Here is a 15869-nt window from a genome sequence, read left to right as displayed (position 1 = left end):
AACTACTGAAGCCTGTGAGCCACAACTGCTGAAGCCTGCGGGCCTAGAGCCCGTGCTCCGCAACAAGAGAAGCCACCGCAATGGGAAGCCCGTGCACCGCAATGAAGAGTAGCCCCCGCTCGCCGCAACTAGAGAAAGCCCGCCCGCAGCAACGAAGACCCAACGCAGCCAAAAATAAAATAAGTAAAATTTTAAAAAAAAGAAAAGAAAAGGAATGTGCTAACTTAGGATGGGCATGACCCCTTGCTGCAGCAAGATACCGTGTTCCTCAATAGACACCGCCTCTCTCAGCCTGGATACAGGTTCCCCTGCTATCCAAAAGCAGAGCGTTCCTATGACACCTTCCAAGGCCGAAATAGCATAAAGCGAAGAGGCACTTAGTTACCTTGTTAGGACACATGTTGCTCACGGCGCACAAGACAAATCGAGAGGAAGCGCAGACACCCCCAGACGCGGTTCGCAGCTCTGGCAGCTTGGTGCTGAGTGTAGTTCCAAAGGAGCTTGGCAGGGCCACTCTCGCTGCCTCGGTTGCAGCTGCTGCAGAACAAATGCTGAGCGCCGTTTTCACTTTTTGGCTTTATTCAAAAAAAGCTAAAATCCTGTTTGGATTTGTCGGAAAACAGGTACTAACAAAGGTCTCTTGTAAAGGCAAAGTGGTGTAAAGCGAACTTTCAAAAAGCAGGGGGACATTTTTATCTGGGAAACAAAGTTAGGCCCTGTCGTTGCTTCATGCCTGCAGTGTGACGTGCCCTTGCCTGCCCCCAGACCCTGTAAGCACCCCGTTCAGGTCCTGAGCTCTGACGTGCTCTGTCAGTCCTCCCCTCTGTGCCCCTGCTCACTTTGCCTCTCTTAGAGCAGATGTTCTCACGAGGGGCGATTCTGCCCTCAGGAGGGGACACTGGCAACACCTGGGGACATTTTTTTGATTGTCACAACTGAGGGGAGGTGCTATTGTCAGCTGCGGGGGGCAGGGAAGCTGCTCAGCGTCCTAAAGAGCCCAGGATGCTGAGGGTGGGGACGTGAGTTAGATCCGTGACTCAGGCGAAGGGCTAAAGAGAAGATTCACGAGGCCGGAGAGAGAAGAGTAAGCGCTGTCGGCTGGAGGTTTCAGAAGCTGGAAAATGAGGAGAAGCAGCTCTCGGCAGAAGCCTACACACTTGACAAGGTGCACATTCAGGCTGAGAAGGCTGGCAGGGCCTGGGGATGGGGGCCCGGGTAACCCTGACAGTGGGGCAGAGGTGGTAAGAAAAAGGGTGATTGGCTAAAAGTCTCCACGGGAGTAATTAGAACCCCTGAGGTCTCCCCACCCTCATGGGAAACAGAAGGCTGCCCCCATCCCTCTGAAACTGAACCAGCGGGACAGACTGAAGAAGAGAAAGGGTGAAAGTCCAGCCCACGGCCACCGCTGTCCACCATCGGGGAGGACACATCCAAGGAGAATTAGGTTGTGTGCATTTCCATCACAACCCCCCTCCTCTCCCCTGCCATCTCCCCGTCTCCCTCCTGCCTGAACCCCGAGGTGTCCTCATGCCCCACAGCCCAGGGGGCAGTGAGTACTGTCAGTTCTGCCGCCCACACGGCCCCCACCGAGCCTCCTCTCCATCTAGCCCATCTCTCCCCTTCTCTCCTGCCTCCCCACGGCCCCAAACTGTTCTTAAATGCACTCCTCACTCCCCTGCTCGGGACCTGAGTGGCTCCTGGTGCAAGAAAAATGAAATCCAGGCTCCAAATTGGCTTCAAGCCCGCTGTCCAGCTTGTTCTGTCCCCCCTTTGCTCACCACACTCCAGCTTGCCTAGTCTTCCAAATCCGCAGGGACACTCCACGATGCCTCAGGACCTTCGCACATGCTCCTCTGCTTTAAACGCTCTCACCTCCAGCCTTTGTGTGACTAGCTTGCCCTCCTCCCTCCCTTTCTTCTCTGATGTCACCTCCTTAGCCCTTTGAGGCAGGGACTTGTCCTGTTCCACACTGTACCCCAGCCTGTGGCCCAGGGCCTGGTACCAGGTCAGGCAGAGGGGGTCGGGGGTAACTCTTACAGAACCTACAGGACTGGGGTCCACCGGGAGCGGGGCAGGTTGAGCAGGTAGCTCCACTATCTCCACCTCTAGTCTTTGGTGGGAATCAGCTGCTCCAGGTGTAGGCACCTTTTCTCCAGCCCCAGGCATGCTTCAGCCTCTTTCCCAGCTCTCGTCTTGGTCTCACCACCCACCAAGCACGGCCGCCCCCCAGACACTTGGTCCTTCACACGTCCCTGATCATCCAGTTTTTCTGCTGCCTTGGCATCCGCCCTGGGACCAGATGTCTCTTCCTCCCTGATGAGATCCTCAGGCCTGGGGCTGTGGCCCCGCCCTTGCTGTCTTCCTGTCCTCTACCTGCCCAGGCTCAGGGGTAGCCATGGGCACGCAGCCCTGCTGGACGTCCATCCCTGGTGGATAGGTTCATGGAATCCTCCTCCAGCTGTTTTCAGGAAGAATTCCACGGAAAGCTTTTGGGAACATCTGTAACACACCCCTCAGGCCCTAGAGTTTGGGAGCACACTTCAATGAAAGGGCAGTTTAGGGGGTATTCGAGACACCCCAAAAAAGGGGGGAAGAGTGTCTTCAGCAAGTTCCCCAGCAAATGATGGCCGTCCATCCTGGGGAAAGAAAGATCCCTCCAAGGATGATTTGGGTGGAACTTTTCATATTGCGGAAGGGAGAATTCCAGGGGCTAAAAGAATATGCGTGAGATCCAAGCCTCGCTCCGCAAGGAGGGATGCGTGCCAGACGCGCGCTGCCCTGGAAGCGTGTGAACCGGAGACCGCGAGCTCCGCAGACGAACAAAGGGCGGCCGGCCTCGACGGGCTGCGGGCTCTGGGCTGAGAGGGCGCAGGCGGGTCCGCGGCACGCGAAGGGACCTTCCCGGCCCCAGGCTCTCGGCGCGGCTGCGGTGGTCAAAGGCCGCAGACACGCTGTCGGACACCTGTGGGGCGGACCCGCTTGGCGAGGGCCCACGCCCGCCGCTCCCGAGGCGCCCCGCCCACCGCCCCCGAGGTCACCAAGGCACCGGTCCTCCGGGGACCTAGAGCGTCCCGGAAGTGCGCGCGGCCGGGCGGGCGGGGCGCGGGAGCACTTCCGGCCGGCAGGCGGGCGGGCGGCCACCTCCCGTTCGGAAGGTGAGTGGGCGCCTGGCGGCGGTGGTGGCGGCTGCGGGGGACCCCTGGCCCAGCCCGCGCTCGCGCGTTGTCCCCGCAGCCGCCGCGACCTTGGCCTCGGCCGGGCGTGGGGGGCGCGGATGGCGGGACGCAGGGGGCACACTGGCCCCTGACGATCGCGGGTGTCCGTTTGCGGGGCGCCTCCCCACGCGCCCGGAACCCCAGGGACGGGAGCTGTGGTGATGCCCACTTTGCAGATGGAAAAGAGGCTCAGAGCTGCCCCTGGCCCGAGGTCCGTGGCCGGACTCAGCCGGGGCACCCTGCTCTCCGCTGCCAAGCGCCCCGACTTCGGGTTCTTTCCGGCGGCGCACAGGCTCCAAGCTGGGACGGGGGGTGGAGGAGGGTTTGCTCCTGGGCCGGTACCGTTTGTGTCCCCTCCGCCTTCAGCCTGTTGCAGCAGCGTGGACGTTTGAACTGGCGTCCCTTTGTGACCGCCACCTCCCCTCAGACAGGCCGGCTAGGGGTGACCGTGCCCTTTCCCAGATATTTAAGATGTGGCATACCCAGATGTCAGGACTGCAGCCCCACCGTGTGTCCACTTACCTGGCTGCGGGTGATCCTTCCCATCATTAGGGGCTGAGGTCTGTCGGGGCTGACCCAGGAGGCCCCCACTGGTGAGGAGCCCTGTGGCGCCTGCCTCCCTGCTTCCTTGAAGCAGGTACTGTCTGCACCGTTATTGGATGTACATTATCTTTCGTCCTTCCCCTGCCCCTTTTCACTCCCAGATAAGGTCTCCTACTTCATGGAAGTGTGAAAGAAAAATCCTCATTTTAGACCAAGCTATTCCTGCTAACCAGACTAAAGAAAAGTATCTTTGACCCCAAAGGAGGCTCGGAGCACCCTGGGCGGGGCTGGGATGTGAGGGGTCCCAGCCTGCAGCCTCTGAGGGGGGTTTTCCTCTCTGGAAATGTCTCATTAAGATTTAACCTAGGACGTTCCTGCTCCGGCAGGCAAGGTTCAGTTTTTTGCCCTCCCCAGGGCCAGCGGCCCCCAGCTGTGATGGGGGTGGTTTTTCTGGGAGAACCAGCTTGCTTCTCTCCGTGGGCAAGGCCTTGGGTTGGGAGGACATTGCAGGCATTGCTGGGAGGAGAGCTTGGGTTCAGTTCGTGTGGGTGCGCTGGTGCCGTGCACATGGTGGAACTAACGCACCAGGGGCCCCGCTGGCCTCGCACTGTGGGCCCCACGGGTTACCTCTTGGCGTTTAGTCCCTCACCCCGGGGGGGGAGCCTCCAGCTCCCCTGTGGCTGATCGGCCCCACCCCGCACATCCCTCTGACCCCCTCATCTCGCCGTGGTTTTCGTTTCCCCGGCTCCCAGGTGTGCACTCCTCCAGCAGGCCTTGGGGGAAGATGGCGGCCCTGGGGGACGGTCAGGAGCCCCCTCATGTCCTGTCCGCTGTCACTTTCGAGTCACCGGAGACACCTGGAGCCTACCACCACCACGAGGCCCAGCTTCACCTCCACGGCCATCAACATGGTACTTGCCTCCCTGCACCGTCACTGCGGGCAGGCAGCTCACTGGGTGCTGGGGGTCCGGCACCCTGGCACCGGGTCGGGACTCGGGCAGCAGTGCTTGAGGCTGGGGGCCGAGCTGTGTGAGCAGTGGCTTCCTAGAGGACAGTCCCTTGGAGTGTGTTTCTTTAGGGGATGAGGGGTGCAGAAAAAGCAGCCTCGATGGCCAGGCCTGTGTGAGAGGAGCCAGTCACCTTATCTCCCTCTCCGAGCCTTTGATCCCACGCCAGGAAAATGGTCTCCAGAGTTCTGGGCAAGCTGGTTTGGGTGGGGACCCCCAGGGACCTGCAGGGATGGAGCCACCAGCCTTGCTCTGGCCCCCGGCAGGATCTGGGGGTGTCCAGGTGTGGAAATAGCCGACAACTGGTCGGGGAGGATGTCCAAGCCTTGCGGTGTGTGGTGCCCCTGGACCCTGCTCGCACTCAGCCGTCAGGGAGTCCGGGGTCCCTTCCGTGCCCCGTGTCCCACAGGAGGCCTGGCCTCACTCCCCTCACAGTCGAGGACACAAATAAGCTCTTGACAGCCAGGACGAGGGCCCAGGTAGATGTGTTCTATCCCACTCAGCGAGCCTCCAGAGGGCAAGGAGGTGTGTTGGGGGGTACGACCCATTCTAGAGAAGGGGGAGATGAGCCCCAGCCCCACTGTGACCCCCAGGCTTCCCCGGCTGCAGCCCTGAGGTGCTCTCCCAGCCACCACAGGAGGAGGATCTCCGGGACGTGGAGGAGCTCCAGACTGGCAGAGACACCTGCTGGCCAGGTGAGCGAGCGGAACCTGCTGCGGGGCCCTGCCCAGAAGCGCGTTTACCTGCGGCCGCCCACCACCGCTGCCAGGCCCCAGGGCCCCACTTGTCCCTGGCTCAGCGCTCACTTCTGTCCCCCACAGCCCCTCCCCCCGTTCAGTCCCGGTCTTGTTGCTGACACTTTCTGGGCTGTGAGCGCAGCGCAGACGCCCATATCCACCTGCCTGTCCGGCTAGAGTGTCTGACTTGGCACCACTGGCCAGCAATCAGGGAGTCGTCCTGGCCCCCCTGTGTACTGCCCTCGGCCTCCACTTGTCCCCTAAGTCGAGCTCTGGTCCCATCCCCTTCCCCTGGGGCTTCGCTCATCCAGGCCCTCAGCTCCTCGTTTCTCTCCCCCCCCACCCCACCCCCGCCTCTCTCCCCCCCCACCCCACCCTCGCCTCTCTCCCCTAGAGCAGCCCTTGGGGTGTCCTCTGGGGGTCCGTGGAGCAGCTTCGGGGCCGTGTGGGCAGCGTCCTCAGGATCAGGGGCTTTTCTGCTTGGCTCTGAGTCCGAATCTCCTGTCAGGCCTACCCCTCTCCACATGCACACGCACCCTGTGTGCTCTCACCCCGGTCCTGTCATCTGGCATGGGACGGGGTCCCCGCGGAGGGACAGCCTGGTGGGCGGCTGAGCGCTCTCTGCCTCTCCCGTTTCCCATTTCAGATCCCGAGTTGGAGCGCGAGCAGGCCCCGTCGTCTCCCCAGCCGCACAATCCTGAAGACCAGGCGGACCAGGACCCAGGGGTGCTCAGGACCCTTCTGAGCAGCCTTCCCCGTAGACCCAAGTGCGGGGACAGCTTTGGGCAGGAGTGCAGCCTGGAGCGGCCGGGGCCCGGGCCCCGCGCCCAGAAGAGAGGCACCTGGCGTGGGCCGCTCGGGCTGCAGGGAGCCTCGGGGACAGAGGGCGGCCCGGGGCGCGCCGCCGAGCTGGCGGGCAGCCTCGGCCGGGGCTCGGGCCTCGGGGCCCGGCGGGGTGGCCCGCGGGGCGGGAAGCCGCACAGGTGTGAGGCCTGCGGCAAGAGCTTCCAGTACAACTCGCTGCTGCTGAAGCACCAGCGCATCCACACGGGCGAGAAGCCGTACGCCTGCCACGAGTGCGGCAAGCGCTTCCGCGGCTGGTCGGGCTTCATCCAGCACCACCGCATCCACACGGGCGAGAAGCCCTACGAGTGCGGCCAGTGCGGCCGCGCCTTCAGCCACAGCTCGCACTTCACGCAGCACCTGCGCATCCACAACGGCGAGAAGCCGTACGAGTGCGGCGAGTGCGGCCAGGCCTTCAGCCAGAGCTCCAACCTGGTGCGGCACCAGCGGCTGCACACGGGCGAGAAGCCGTACGCCTGCAGCCAGTGCGGCAAGGCCTTCATCTGGAGCTCGGTGCTCATCGAGCACCAGCGCATCCACACGGGCGAGAAGCCCTACGAGTGCCCCGACTGCGGCAAGGCCTTCCGCGGCCGCTCGCACTTCTTCCGGCACCTGCGGACCCACACGGGCGAGAAGCCCTTCGCCTGCGGCGCCTGCGGCAAAGCCTTCGGCCAGAGCTCCCAGCTCATCCAGCACCAGAGGGTGCACTACCGAGAGTAGCGGGCGCAGGGGGCGCGTCAGCAGCCTGAGGTCGAGGCGAGTTCCCGCGGAGGGCTCCTGCCTTCGCGCCTCCTGGTTGGCGCAACCGGCGTCTCGTGCGTGTCCCGAATAAAGTCTGTGTACTTGATGGACGCGGGAGGAAGGCCACGTGGCTGCCCCCCATCCCTGAGGGCTCCTCGGTGGAGGAGTGAGGGACCTAAGGCAGAGCCCACCGTGTGCCCTAGCGACCGAGGCCTGCAGGCATCGTGACTTACCAGAGCCATAGCCAGGGCGGGGTCAGGCACCCCAGGACGGGTGGTTTCCCGATTGGGTGGGGGGGCCGGGCTGCCCGCTCTCACCCTGGGCTGTAGTCTCTGGTGGTTTGGTTCCCTCATGCATGTGGGAGAATGTGTGTAGCATGTTCTCTCTGCAGCAAGCCCTCGGATCTGCTCCGTTTGCCTTCTCACCCTGCCTCTGTGCCTACTGGTGGCTGCCTGAGGCCAGCGGGCTTCAGTGGAAGGTGGCCCTGCCCAGGCTGCAGAGCTGCCTCCGGCCCCAGGGGGTTCCCCGCTTGGCAGGTCTAGGCGGCTGCAGCTGGGCATTGGCTGCAGCCGGCTCCAGATCCGCCACGACCGCCCGCTAGCTCTCCGGCCCCTGTGGTGAAGGGCAGAGCCCAGCTGGGTGGGGACGCCTTCTGCCTGCCTGCCTGCCTGCCTGCTCCCTCCTGGACGGCTTTGGGACCCCCCCACCTGCACCACACACGGAGGAGTTGCCCGGCCCCTCTCCAGGCTACAACTGCGCCTCGCCTCCGCATCCTCTTTCCCAGTGACCCCGACGGAGAGCCCTGTGGTTGGGCTGCCCCGCCTCTCCAGGCTACACTCCCAGGGCCCCGAGGCCATCAGGTGCTTTGGACTCCCCCACGGGGGTCAGAACACACCCTTGAGTCGTCTTTGCTGGTGCACTGCGACGCCCCGGAAGACGAGGGACACCCGCCTTCTCCCCAGTCCCCTGTCCCTAACGCCACGCGGCTACTGGGTATCGTGAAGCTTCCATCTTGGGCAGCCAGGCCGCCGAGCGGGCGAGCAGAGCCCCAGGGCTTTCCGGGGAGCGGCGGCTCAGCCTGTGCTCCAGAAGGGTCATCCTGCAGCCTCGGCACCGAGGCTGGACTTGGGTACCTGCGCCACAACCGGACTTAGCGGGCAGCCCCAGAGCAGAGCCCAGCGGTCCTCCACACCGTCCTAGACTGTCCTGGAGGTGGCCCGGCAGACCCTCGGCGACGGGACAGGGCGGGAGCTCCCAGGCCACCGAGCAGCAGGCGTGCAAGCTAGGAAGGCTGCCCAGAGGAGGGGAGCGTGGAGTCAACCACCCCCAGCTGCAGCTCCTCGGTGCCAGGCGGTAAACTCTCAGCAAAGGCTCTGTGTCCTCCCTTGTCGCGTGGGGCCCACTGAGATGGGCTGAAGGCGTTTGCGTTTGCTGGCTTGGGACCGGCTCCCTCTCGAGGGTTCCATCCGACCCATGCAGCGCCTCCCGGGAACCTGGAGCGCCCAGCAGGGCCCAGGCGAGGGCCCCTCAGGGCATCTTCTCTGCCCGCTGGGGCTGCCCAGGTTTATCAGTATCTGGCTGCACAGGACGTTATAGTTCTCGACCCCTGACTGCTCCTGGGACGCGGGCACAGCCCGGAGTCTCTGCGCTGTCCTCCCGTCTCGTGTCAGGCACAGGCGTCACGCCCCGCCTCCCCCGCCATCGTCATCCTCCAGTCCCAGCTCCGTGCCCCGGCCTGCCTTGGAGCCTCTATCCAGCCCTGGTTGCCAGTGTCTCTAGCTCAGCGGCCACTGTCCCTCGCCTCCCGCTGACCCCGTTATCTCCAACCCCATGGGCTGCTCTCCCTCCCACCCAGGCCCATGTCCTCGGCTCCAGCCAGCCTCACTCTCTTCCCTGAACCACTGGTCTCCGGGAGACCAGGGTTAGGGTCTGCCTGCCCCGATGCCAGCCCAGGCACTTACTGTCCCTCACGGAGCCTGTTTCCTCCTCTGGAAATAGGGACAGCCGTCTTTTGGCACCGCATAGGGTGATTGGGAGGATGGCCATAGAATCCTTTGCACGCCACCAGGCATACAGCAAAAACCCATAAAAGGGGCTCCTGGAAAGGCTCTGTCGACAACCAGGGACAGGTCAGGAACACTGTTAATGGACAGCCTCAGCAGAAAGCCACCTGGGGCCAGGGCCGGCCACGGCAAGTGTAAAAGAACATTGAGGGAGAAGGAGTGAGGCACCAGGAAAGCGGTCCCTGTGCGTTTCAGAGCCCAGGAAGTGGTCACTTGTGTAGGGGCAGTATCTGCTTTCGGCCCTAGAAGTAAATAAAAGCCCTATAGGAGCTTGAGCCCTAAAGAAAGGTGGTCCTGTGAGGAGCTCCCAGGGCCCCGCACAGGGAAGAGGGTCCAGGAGCTGACAATCCATCTTGGGCTCTGTGCAGAGTGTGGAGCGGGCTGCGTGTGCCTGTGAGTCAGGAAATAACGACAAAGCTGGGCCTAAATGTGGATGTGGACGCTTTTCAGTTGGATACAAGGGTTTTTATTTTTACATGAATATAAGCAGTGTGGCATGATGGTTAAGAGAATCGACTTTGAAACTTAAAGCCCAACTCTACACTTAAGTGTAATGTTGGACAAGTTATTAGTCTCCAAATTTGTTTTCTAATTAGGAGAAAAAAAAAAAAAAAAAGATGTATTAGGGCTCTCCAGAGAAACAGACTCAATTGGAGAGATAGGTAGATAGGTAGGTAGGTATTCTTAGGAATTGGCTCACGAGATTATGGAGGCTGAGAAGTTCTGAGACCTGCAGTCAGGATGCCGGAGACCCAGGAGCGCCAGTGGCATAGGTCCAGTCTGAAAGCCGGCAGGCCCAGGACCCAAGAAAAGCCAGTGTTTCAGTCCAAGTCCAAAGGTAGAGTGAGACTGATGCCCCAGCTCAACAGTCACACAGGAGGAGTTCCATATTACTTTGTCTTTTTGTCCTATTCAGTCTTTCAGCTGATTGGCTGGGACCCACCCACATTAGGGAGAACAACCTGCTTTACTCAGTCTGCTGCCTCAGATGTTGATCTCACTCAGAATAACGTTTGACGAAATATCTGGACACCCTGTGGCCCAGGCCAGTTGACACATAAAATTAACCATCTCGAGCAAGGATAAGATTGTACTTAATGCCATCGGGTTGGCCTCATTCCTCCCCATCTGGATGTGCTCTCTCCCCGTGACGCAGAGCAGAGCTCAAAGCGGCCCCAGACCCATTCGCGTCTATTTTAGCCACTAGAAGGGTAAGGGAAGCATCGCAGGGAAGGGCTCTGCTGGGTCCTGCTGGGGTCTCATGCCACCCACTGTCCATCCCTGGGCCAAGGGCTGTAATCAGGGAGATGGGCCCAGAGATTGTCATTCAGCCTGATTCAAGGTCACACCCATGGCTGGCTGCAGGTTGCTGGGATGGGCAAACAGAACCATAAGGTCCTCTGCACACGTTTTCAATACCAGTGTTGTCCACGCGCTTGTCTTTTTCAGTTGCTATGCAACATTCCATATTGGGCTACCTCAGTATCCCAAGGGTTTCCGACTTTGAGAGACCCCAGATTAACGATGGTCCAGAGGTGGAAGCCAAGACGTGGTCTATGGACTCATCTGCTCTGTGCCGTGTGCCCCAAAGCAGGTGGGCAGGAAGGCAGGCTCTCCCAGCATCCAGCTTCTAAGGACCTTCACTCTACTTTGTAGCCCTGCTCTGCCACTCACTTCTATGCCACCTGGGCAAGGTCCGTATCCTCTCTAAGCTGCATCGGTAAGTTGGCAGTAGTGATTCTATTGAATACATCACAAGGTTTCTGTGAGCACTAAATGAGATCATTATGTGAAGAACCAGCAGAGCACAGGCCAGAAGCAGAAGTTAACATCCACTTCCCACCTGGAAAATATACATCCTCCCTCATGACAGTTTATTACGCTCATTTATTTCCATCCCATTCATTCAGTAAACCCTTTTTGAGCACCTGCTCTGGGCTGTACGTGTCCCCATCTAGGAGGCTGCTTTTCCACACAGCACGTCACACCCAACTCTGTCCTCGGTGTGCAGCACGGTGGTGGCCTGTGCACTGCTGTATGGTTAAACAGTCACTGGAGTCACCCAAGTGTATCAATGGTCAGATCCCCTGACTTTATCTTTTAAACCCAAGGCTGCGGGCTAAATCAAATCTGGCAGGACTTTTCCAACTCCACTAGGGAAAGTGAGACAAACTGTTCTTCAGAGGTCTCTGACTGGGGTCTCAGACCCCTGAGGAATGAGTATCGGAGGCTCCTCCTGGGGGCAGAGCTTGCTGAAAAACACAGATTCCCAGGCTCCACACCAGGGAAGACAGATTCAGTAGGCCTGGGGTAGAGCCAGGGAATCCGGATTTAGTTCCAACACCCCCAGTGATGTTGACACTGTGCCAGGCTTGGGAACCTCTGGTCTCATCTAGTCCCTCAAAGCAGGTGCATCTGCATAGGCAGTGGTCCAAGCCCCACTCAGACACCACCTGGAGAGGCAACCTGCAGTGCTGGACAGCTCTGGCTCGCGCCAGGATCTGCCCTCTCACCGCCAGCTGCGCCCAGCTCTGCCCTCTGGGCCAGTCGTAGCCTGGCTGCACTCACTCGTAGGAAGAACCCTCAGGATTTTCTAGCCACTAGAAGGGTAAGGGAAGCATCGCAGGGAAGGGCTCTGCTGGGTCAGGGCCAGGGCCAGGGTGCATCTCCTCCCCCCTGCGGTTCTTTTCTAAGCACTCAGTTCCCTCAGCTGGTCGCAGGGTTTGTGGACTTGCCTTAGCAATGGACGGTAATGTTCTCACCTCAGTCCAAGCCAGCGTGCGTCATTCCTCCCCAGAGCCCTTCCTACGGCCTTCCGGGCCCTACACGCCGAGTCCCCTTGCTTTTTCCCTCCCAGGGTCTCTGCCTCGCCGACAACTTCTCCGAGGCCCCATCGCCAGGGCAGCCCAGCACCTCGGACAGCTCCAGGGACGCGCGCACGCCTCCGGGCGCAGGTCCACGGCCCTGGGGCTCTCCGGGTCGCCCGAGCCTCTCCCCGGGACTCCTCCCCAGGAGCTCTCCCCCCGGCCGCTCCCCTGGGCGGGTCCCCCGAGAGGGTCCCCCCAGCTTCCTAGAGCTCCCGGAAGTGCCGGCGGCGCGGGGCGGGGCTCCCTGTGGGCGTGGCGCGCGCTTCCGGCTCCGGCTACCGCCGGGGCTCGGGGGCCGGTGCGTGAGAGGCCCCGCGGTGCTGGTCGCTGGGCCCTGCAGCTGGGCCGGCGGGGGACGCGGCGTCGCGCCCGGCTCCCTCAGGCCTTCCCTCCCGCCGTCCGCACGACCAGCCACCGCGTCCCCCGCCGCTCTCGGTACCGTGGCCGGCGGGCTCGACCCCCGGCGCCCGAGCTCCGTCCGTGCGCGAGGAGGGCGCCCCCGGCCTGCTGGGCCCAGGGCCTGGACGGCCACAGGCGAGGTTCCCAAACCATGCTTCTCCCAACTCCTTATTTTAGGGAGTCCGCTGGAAGATTTGAAAATCCCGGGAAAGCCCGGGTTTCCCTTTCAGAGAAGCTCATCCTGGAGTGTCCAGGTGGACCTTGCTAAGTCCAGGCCAGTGTGCCCTTGGGGAGAGCATCTGGCTCTGGGCACGGCCCCATCTGCACAGCTGGGGTGTGTTTGCCTCAGGACCTCTCCACGGATCAGCACGAATCCTCATCTCACCGATGGCAGCGCTGTCACCCACTCTGCCTGCCGAGGGTACCGGGCCAGGCTCTCCTCTTCCGGAGGCGGGGACCCAGGGACATGGTACTCCCCTCTCGAGCCCTGGTCTTTGTCCCTTGGGCCACAGGTCCTGACCTTGGCATCTGTCATTCAGGGTGCAGCCTCCTCGGGCTGTTCCCAGTGCCCTCCCCCCAACCCTGCTGCCTTGCCCCAGGGATCAGCCAGGCCCCAGATCTCAGGGGAAATTGAAGGCTAGTCCTCAAGGAGGACAGGTTTTAACAGAATTCTTTTCTTTTTTTGTGATTTTGTCTTAACTTTAAGAGTTTATTTGAGCTGGGGCTTCCCTGGTGGCGCAGTGGTTGAGAATCTGCCTGCCAGTGCAGGGGACACGGGTTGGAGCCGTGGTCTGGGAAGATTCCCACATGCCGCGGAGCAACTAAGCCCGTGCGCCACAACTACTAAGCCTGCGCGTCTGGAGCCTGTGCTCCGCAACAAGAGAGGCCGCGATAGTGAGAGGCCCGCGCACCGCGATGAAGAGTGGACCCCGCTCGCCGCAGCTAGAGAAAGCCCTCGCACAGAAACGAAGACCCAACACAGCCAAAAATAAATAAATAAATAAAAATTTAAAATAAAAAAAAAAAGTTTATTTGAGCAAAAATCGTTTGGAATCAGGCAGCACCAAACGAAGTGGTTAGGAGTGCTCCCAGATTTCTTTTTCTTTAATAGTGTTTTGGGAGTTTGTGTCCTTCTAACACCTTCCGCTCCCTGACCTTGATCCCTGCGTAACCCCATCCCAGACAGAGGGCCTAATTTCTTTGTTCCCGCCCCGCTGATTTAAATGAGATGATGCGGCCTTTGCCGAAGTCTCTCCATGCTCTGGTTCACAGTCTGGTGTCATTTGCTTCCTCCCTTTCTGGTTTCAGACCATGAGGACGGAGTTCAGAGTGAGGAGCAGATTCTGGGGCAGAACCGCAGGGTGTCCCGGGGACAAAGGTCCTAAGGCCCGGGCCACAGGGCCAGGGACTTGCCGGGCCATGCAGAAGCCATCGGGGTTCACAGGGGCAGGCAGGGCTGCCACACAAGGCCTGCGCGCACCAGGCGATTCTCGAGGAAGAGAGGAACCATGACCATGAGTCCAGAAGCAAAGCCTGCCTCACCGCCAGCCTGGTGACCCGCCAGGAAGACCGCGCAGGAGGGAACCCCGGTAGCTGCGACCCCAGCTGGAGGAGCCACTCAGAATCCAGCAGGCGTGGGGAGCCCCAACGGGCGAACCAGCACTGCACGGGGCCGTGCGGCCCGAGGCCTCCCCATGAGGGGCCCACGTTCTGGAGCAGTGGCAGCTTCCAAGCGGGGAGAAGCCTCCTTACTGTCGCAAGTGCGGGAGGGTTTTCCGCCACAGGTCGGACCTGGTGAAGCACCAGAGGGTCCACACCGGCGAGAAGCTCTACCAGTGCGGCGAGCGCGGCCGCGCCTTCAGGGCCCTGTCGGGCTGCTTGTGCCACCAGCGCGTCCTCACCGGGGAGAACCATTTCCGCTGATTGGGACCGCAGGGGTCCACCGGGGCCTGTGCCGCGCCAAGCCGACCTTCCACTGGAGGGCGCTGTGGATGCTACGGATGCCTGCCGCGCCCTGCTAGGGGCGCGGGGAGAGCAGCACGCGGACCCCCGCTGAAGATGGCCCCTGCACCCCAGTTAAGATGCCGGCGCTCGTCTCCTCGACCGCACCCTCCCCCAGCCCTCACCACCCCAGGGCCGCCCAGTGAAACAAGTGCGAACAGAGTCCAGGTCTCGGGCGGAACAGAAGGTCGAGGCAAGGCGGCCACGCCCTTTCTCTTCTTGGGAGACCTGGCGGCTTTGCTGTTGACAGACATGCAGGGAAGTGTAGGGCCTGAGCGCCCCGTGGCCCCCTAATGGCGGCCCTGACCGAGGCCTAGACGAGGGCTCAGGCGCTGGGGAAGAGCAACTGGGGCCTGGTTGTGCACAGCCGTCAGGCGACCAACGGTCTTTGCATGTTAAGGGTTATTTTAAAAATAGGATTAATATGCCCAAAACATATGTACGACCTACTAGTGAACGAAATATTTGCGGGCTTGTACTACGGGCTTATCCCCGACCCGAAACAGTCTTGTCCTTTTCATAGAAATGGACGCGGATAGCCGGGGGCGGGGCGCCGCCAGGGGCGGGGCGCCGCCAGGGGCGGGGCGCCGCCAGGGGCGGGGCGCCGCCAGGGGCGGGGCGCCGCCAGGGGCGGGGCGCCGCCAGGGGCGGGGCGCCGCCAGGGGCGGGGCGCCGCCAGGGGCGGGGCGCCGCCAGGGGCGGGGCGCCGCCAGGGGCGGGGCGCCGCCAGGGGCGGGGCGCCGCCAGGGGCGGGGCGCCGCCAGGGGCGGGGCGCCGCCAGGGGCGGGGCGCCGCCAGGGGCGGGGCGCCGCCAGGGGCGGGGCGCCGCCAGGGGCGGGGCGCCGCCAGGGGCGGGGCGCCTGTGACCATTGAAGAGTTTTCGGTTGCGAGCTTAGTTGAGCCTAGTTGGTCTTCTCTGCGGTTGTAGGGCTGCGAGAACAGGGTAGAGCACAGACCCGGATGTGGAGAACGTTGGTGGGAAGTGGCCGCAGTGGCGCTCCGGACGCGTGCGCCTAGGTGAGACCCCTGTAGTGCCTGGTGGCTTGTTTGATAGAAGGTTCAGGAGCGGAAGTCGGGCTGGCGTTTCCGGAGTGTTGTTTTTGCTAAGAGTAGCCCTCAGAATACTGGAGGTTTTCCCTTGTGATGCGTCGGCAAGCTTATTTCTAGTTTTTAGATCATCTTTTTGTTTTTTAATATTTATTTATTTATTTACTTATTTGGCTGCTCCAGGTCTTAGTCGCAGCACTCGGGATCTTAGTTGCCTCGTGGGGGATCTTTTAGTTTCTGCACCGCAGATCTTTAGTTGCGGCTTGCAGGCTCTTAGTTGCGGCATGCGGGATCTAGTTACCTGACCAAGGATCGAACCCAGGCCCCCTGCACTGGGAGTGTGGAGTCTTAACGACCGGACTACCTGGGAAGTCCCTAGATCATCTTTTTAAGATGTTTTAATTTT

General features: G+C 61.5%; 1 protein-coding gene across 1 annotated transcript in view; it reads left to right on the top strand.

The window, feature by feature from the left end:
• Positions 1 to 15869, top strand: part of LOC132351867 (zinc finger protein 260-like) — a 42230-nt gene that overhangs the window by 13818 nt on the left and 12543 nt on the right. Inside the window, 2 exon segments of the mRNA XM_059901949.1 lie at positions 6486 to 7061; positions 9434 to 9437. Of these exon segments, the coding sequence (XP_059757932.1) occupies positions 6486 to 7061; positions 9434 to 9437 (580 nt within the window).

The sequence above is a fragment of the Balaenoptera ricei genome, chromosome 17 (genome assembly GCF_028023285.1).
Source record: "Balaenoptera ricei isolate mBalRic1 chromosome 17, mBalRic1.hap2, whole genome shotgun sequence".
NCBI classification, from domain to species: domain Eukaryota; kingdom Metazoa; phylum Chordata; class Mammalia; order Artiodactyla; family Balaenopteridae; genus Balaenoptera; species Balaenoptera ricei.
Note: the sequence above shows the minus strand (reverse complement) of the source record. Positions and strands in the feature narration are given on the sequence as shown.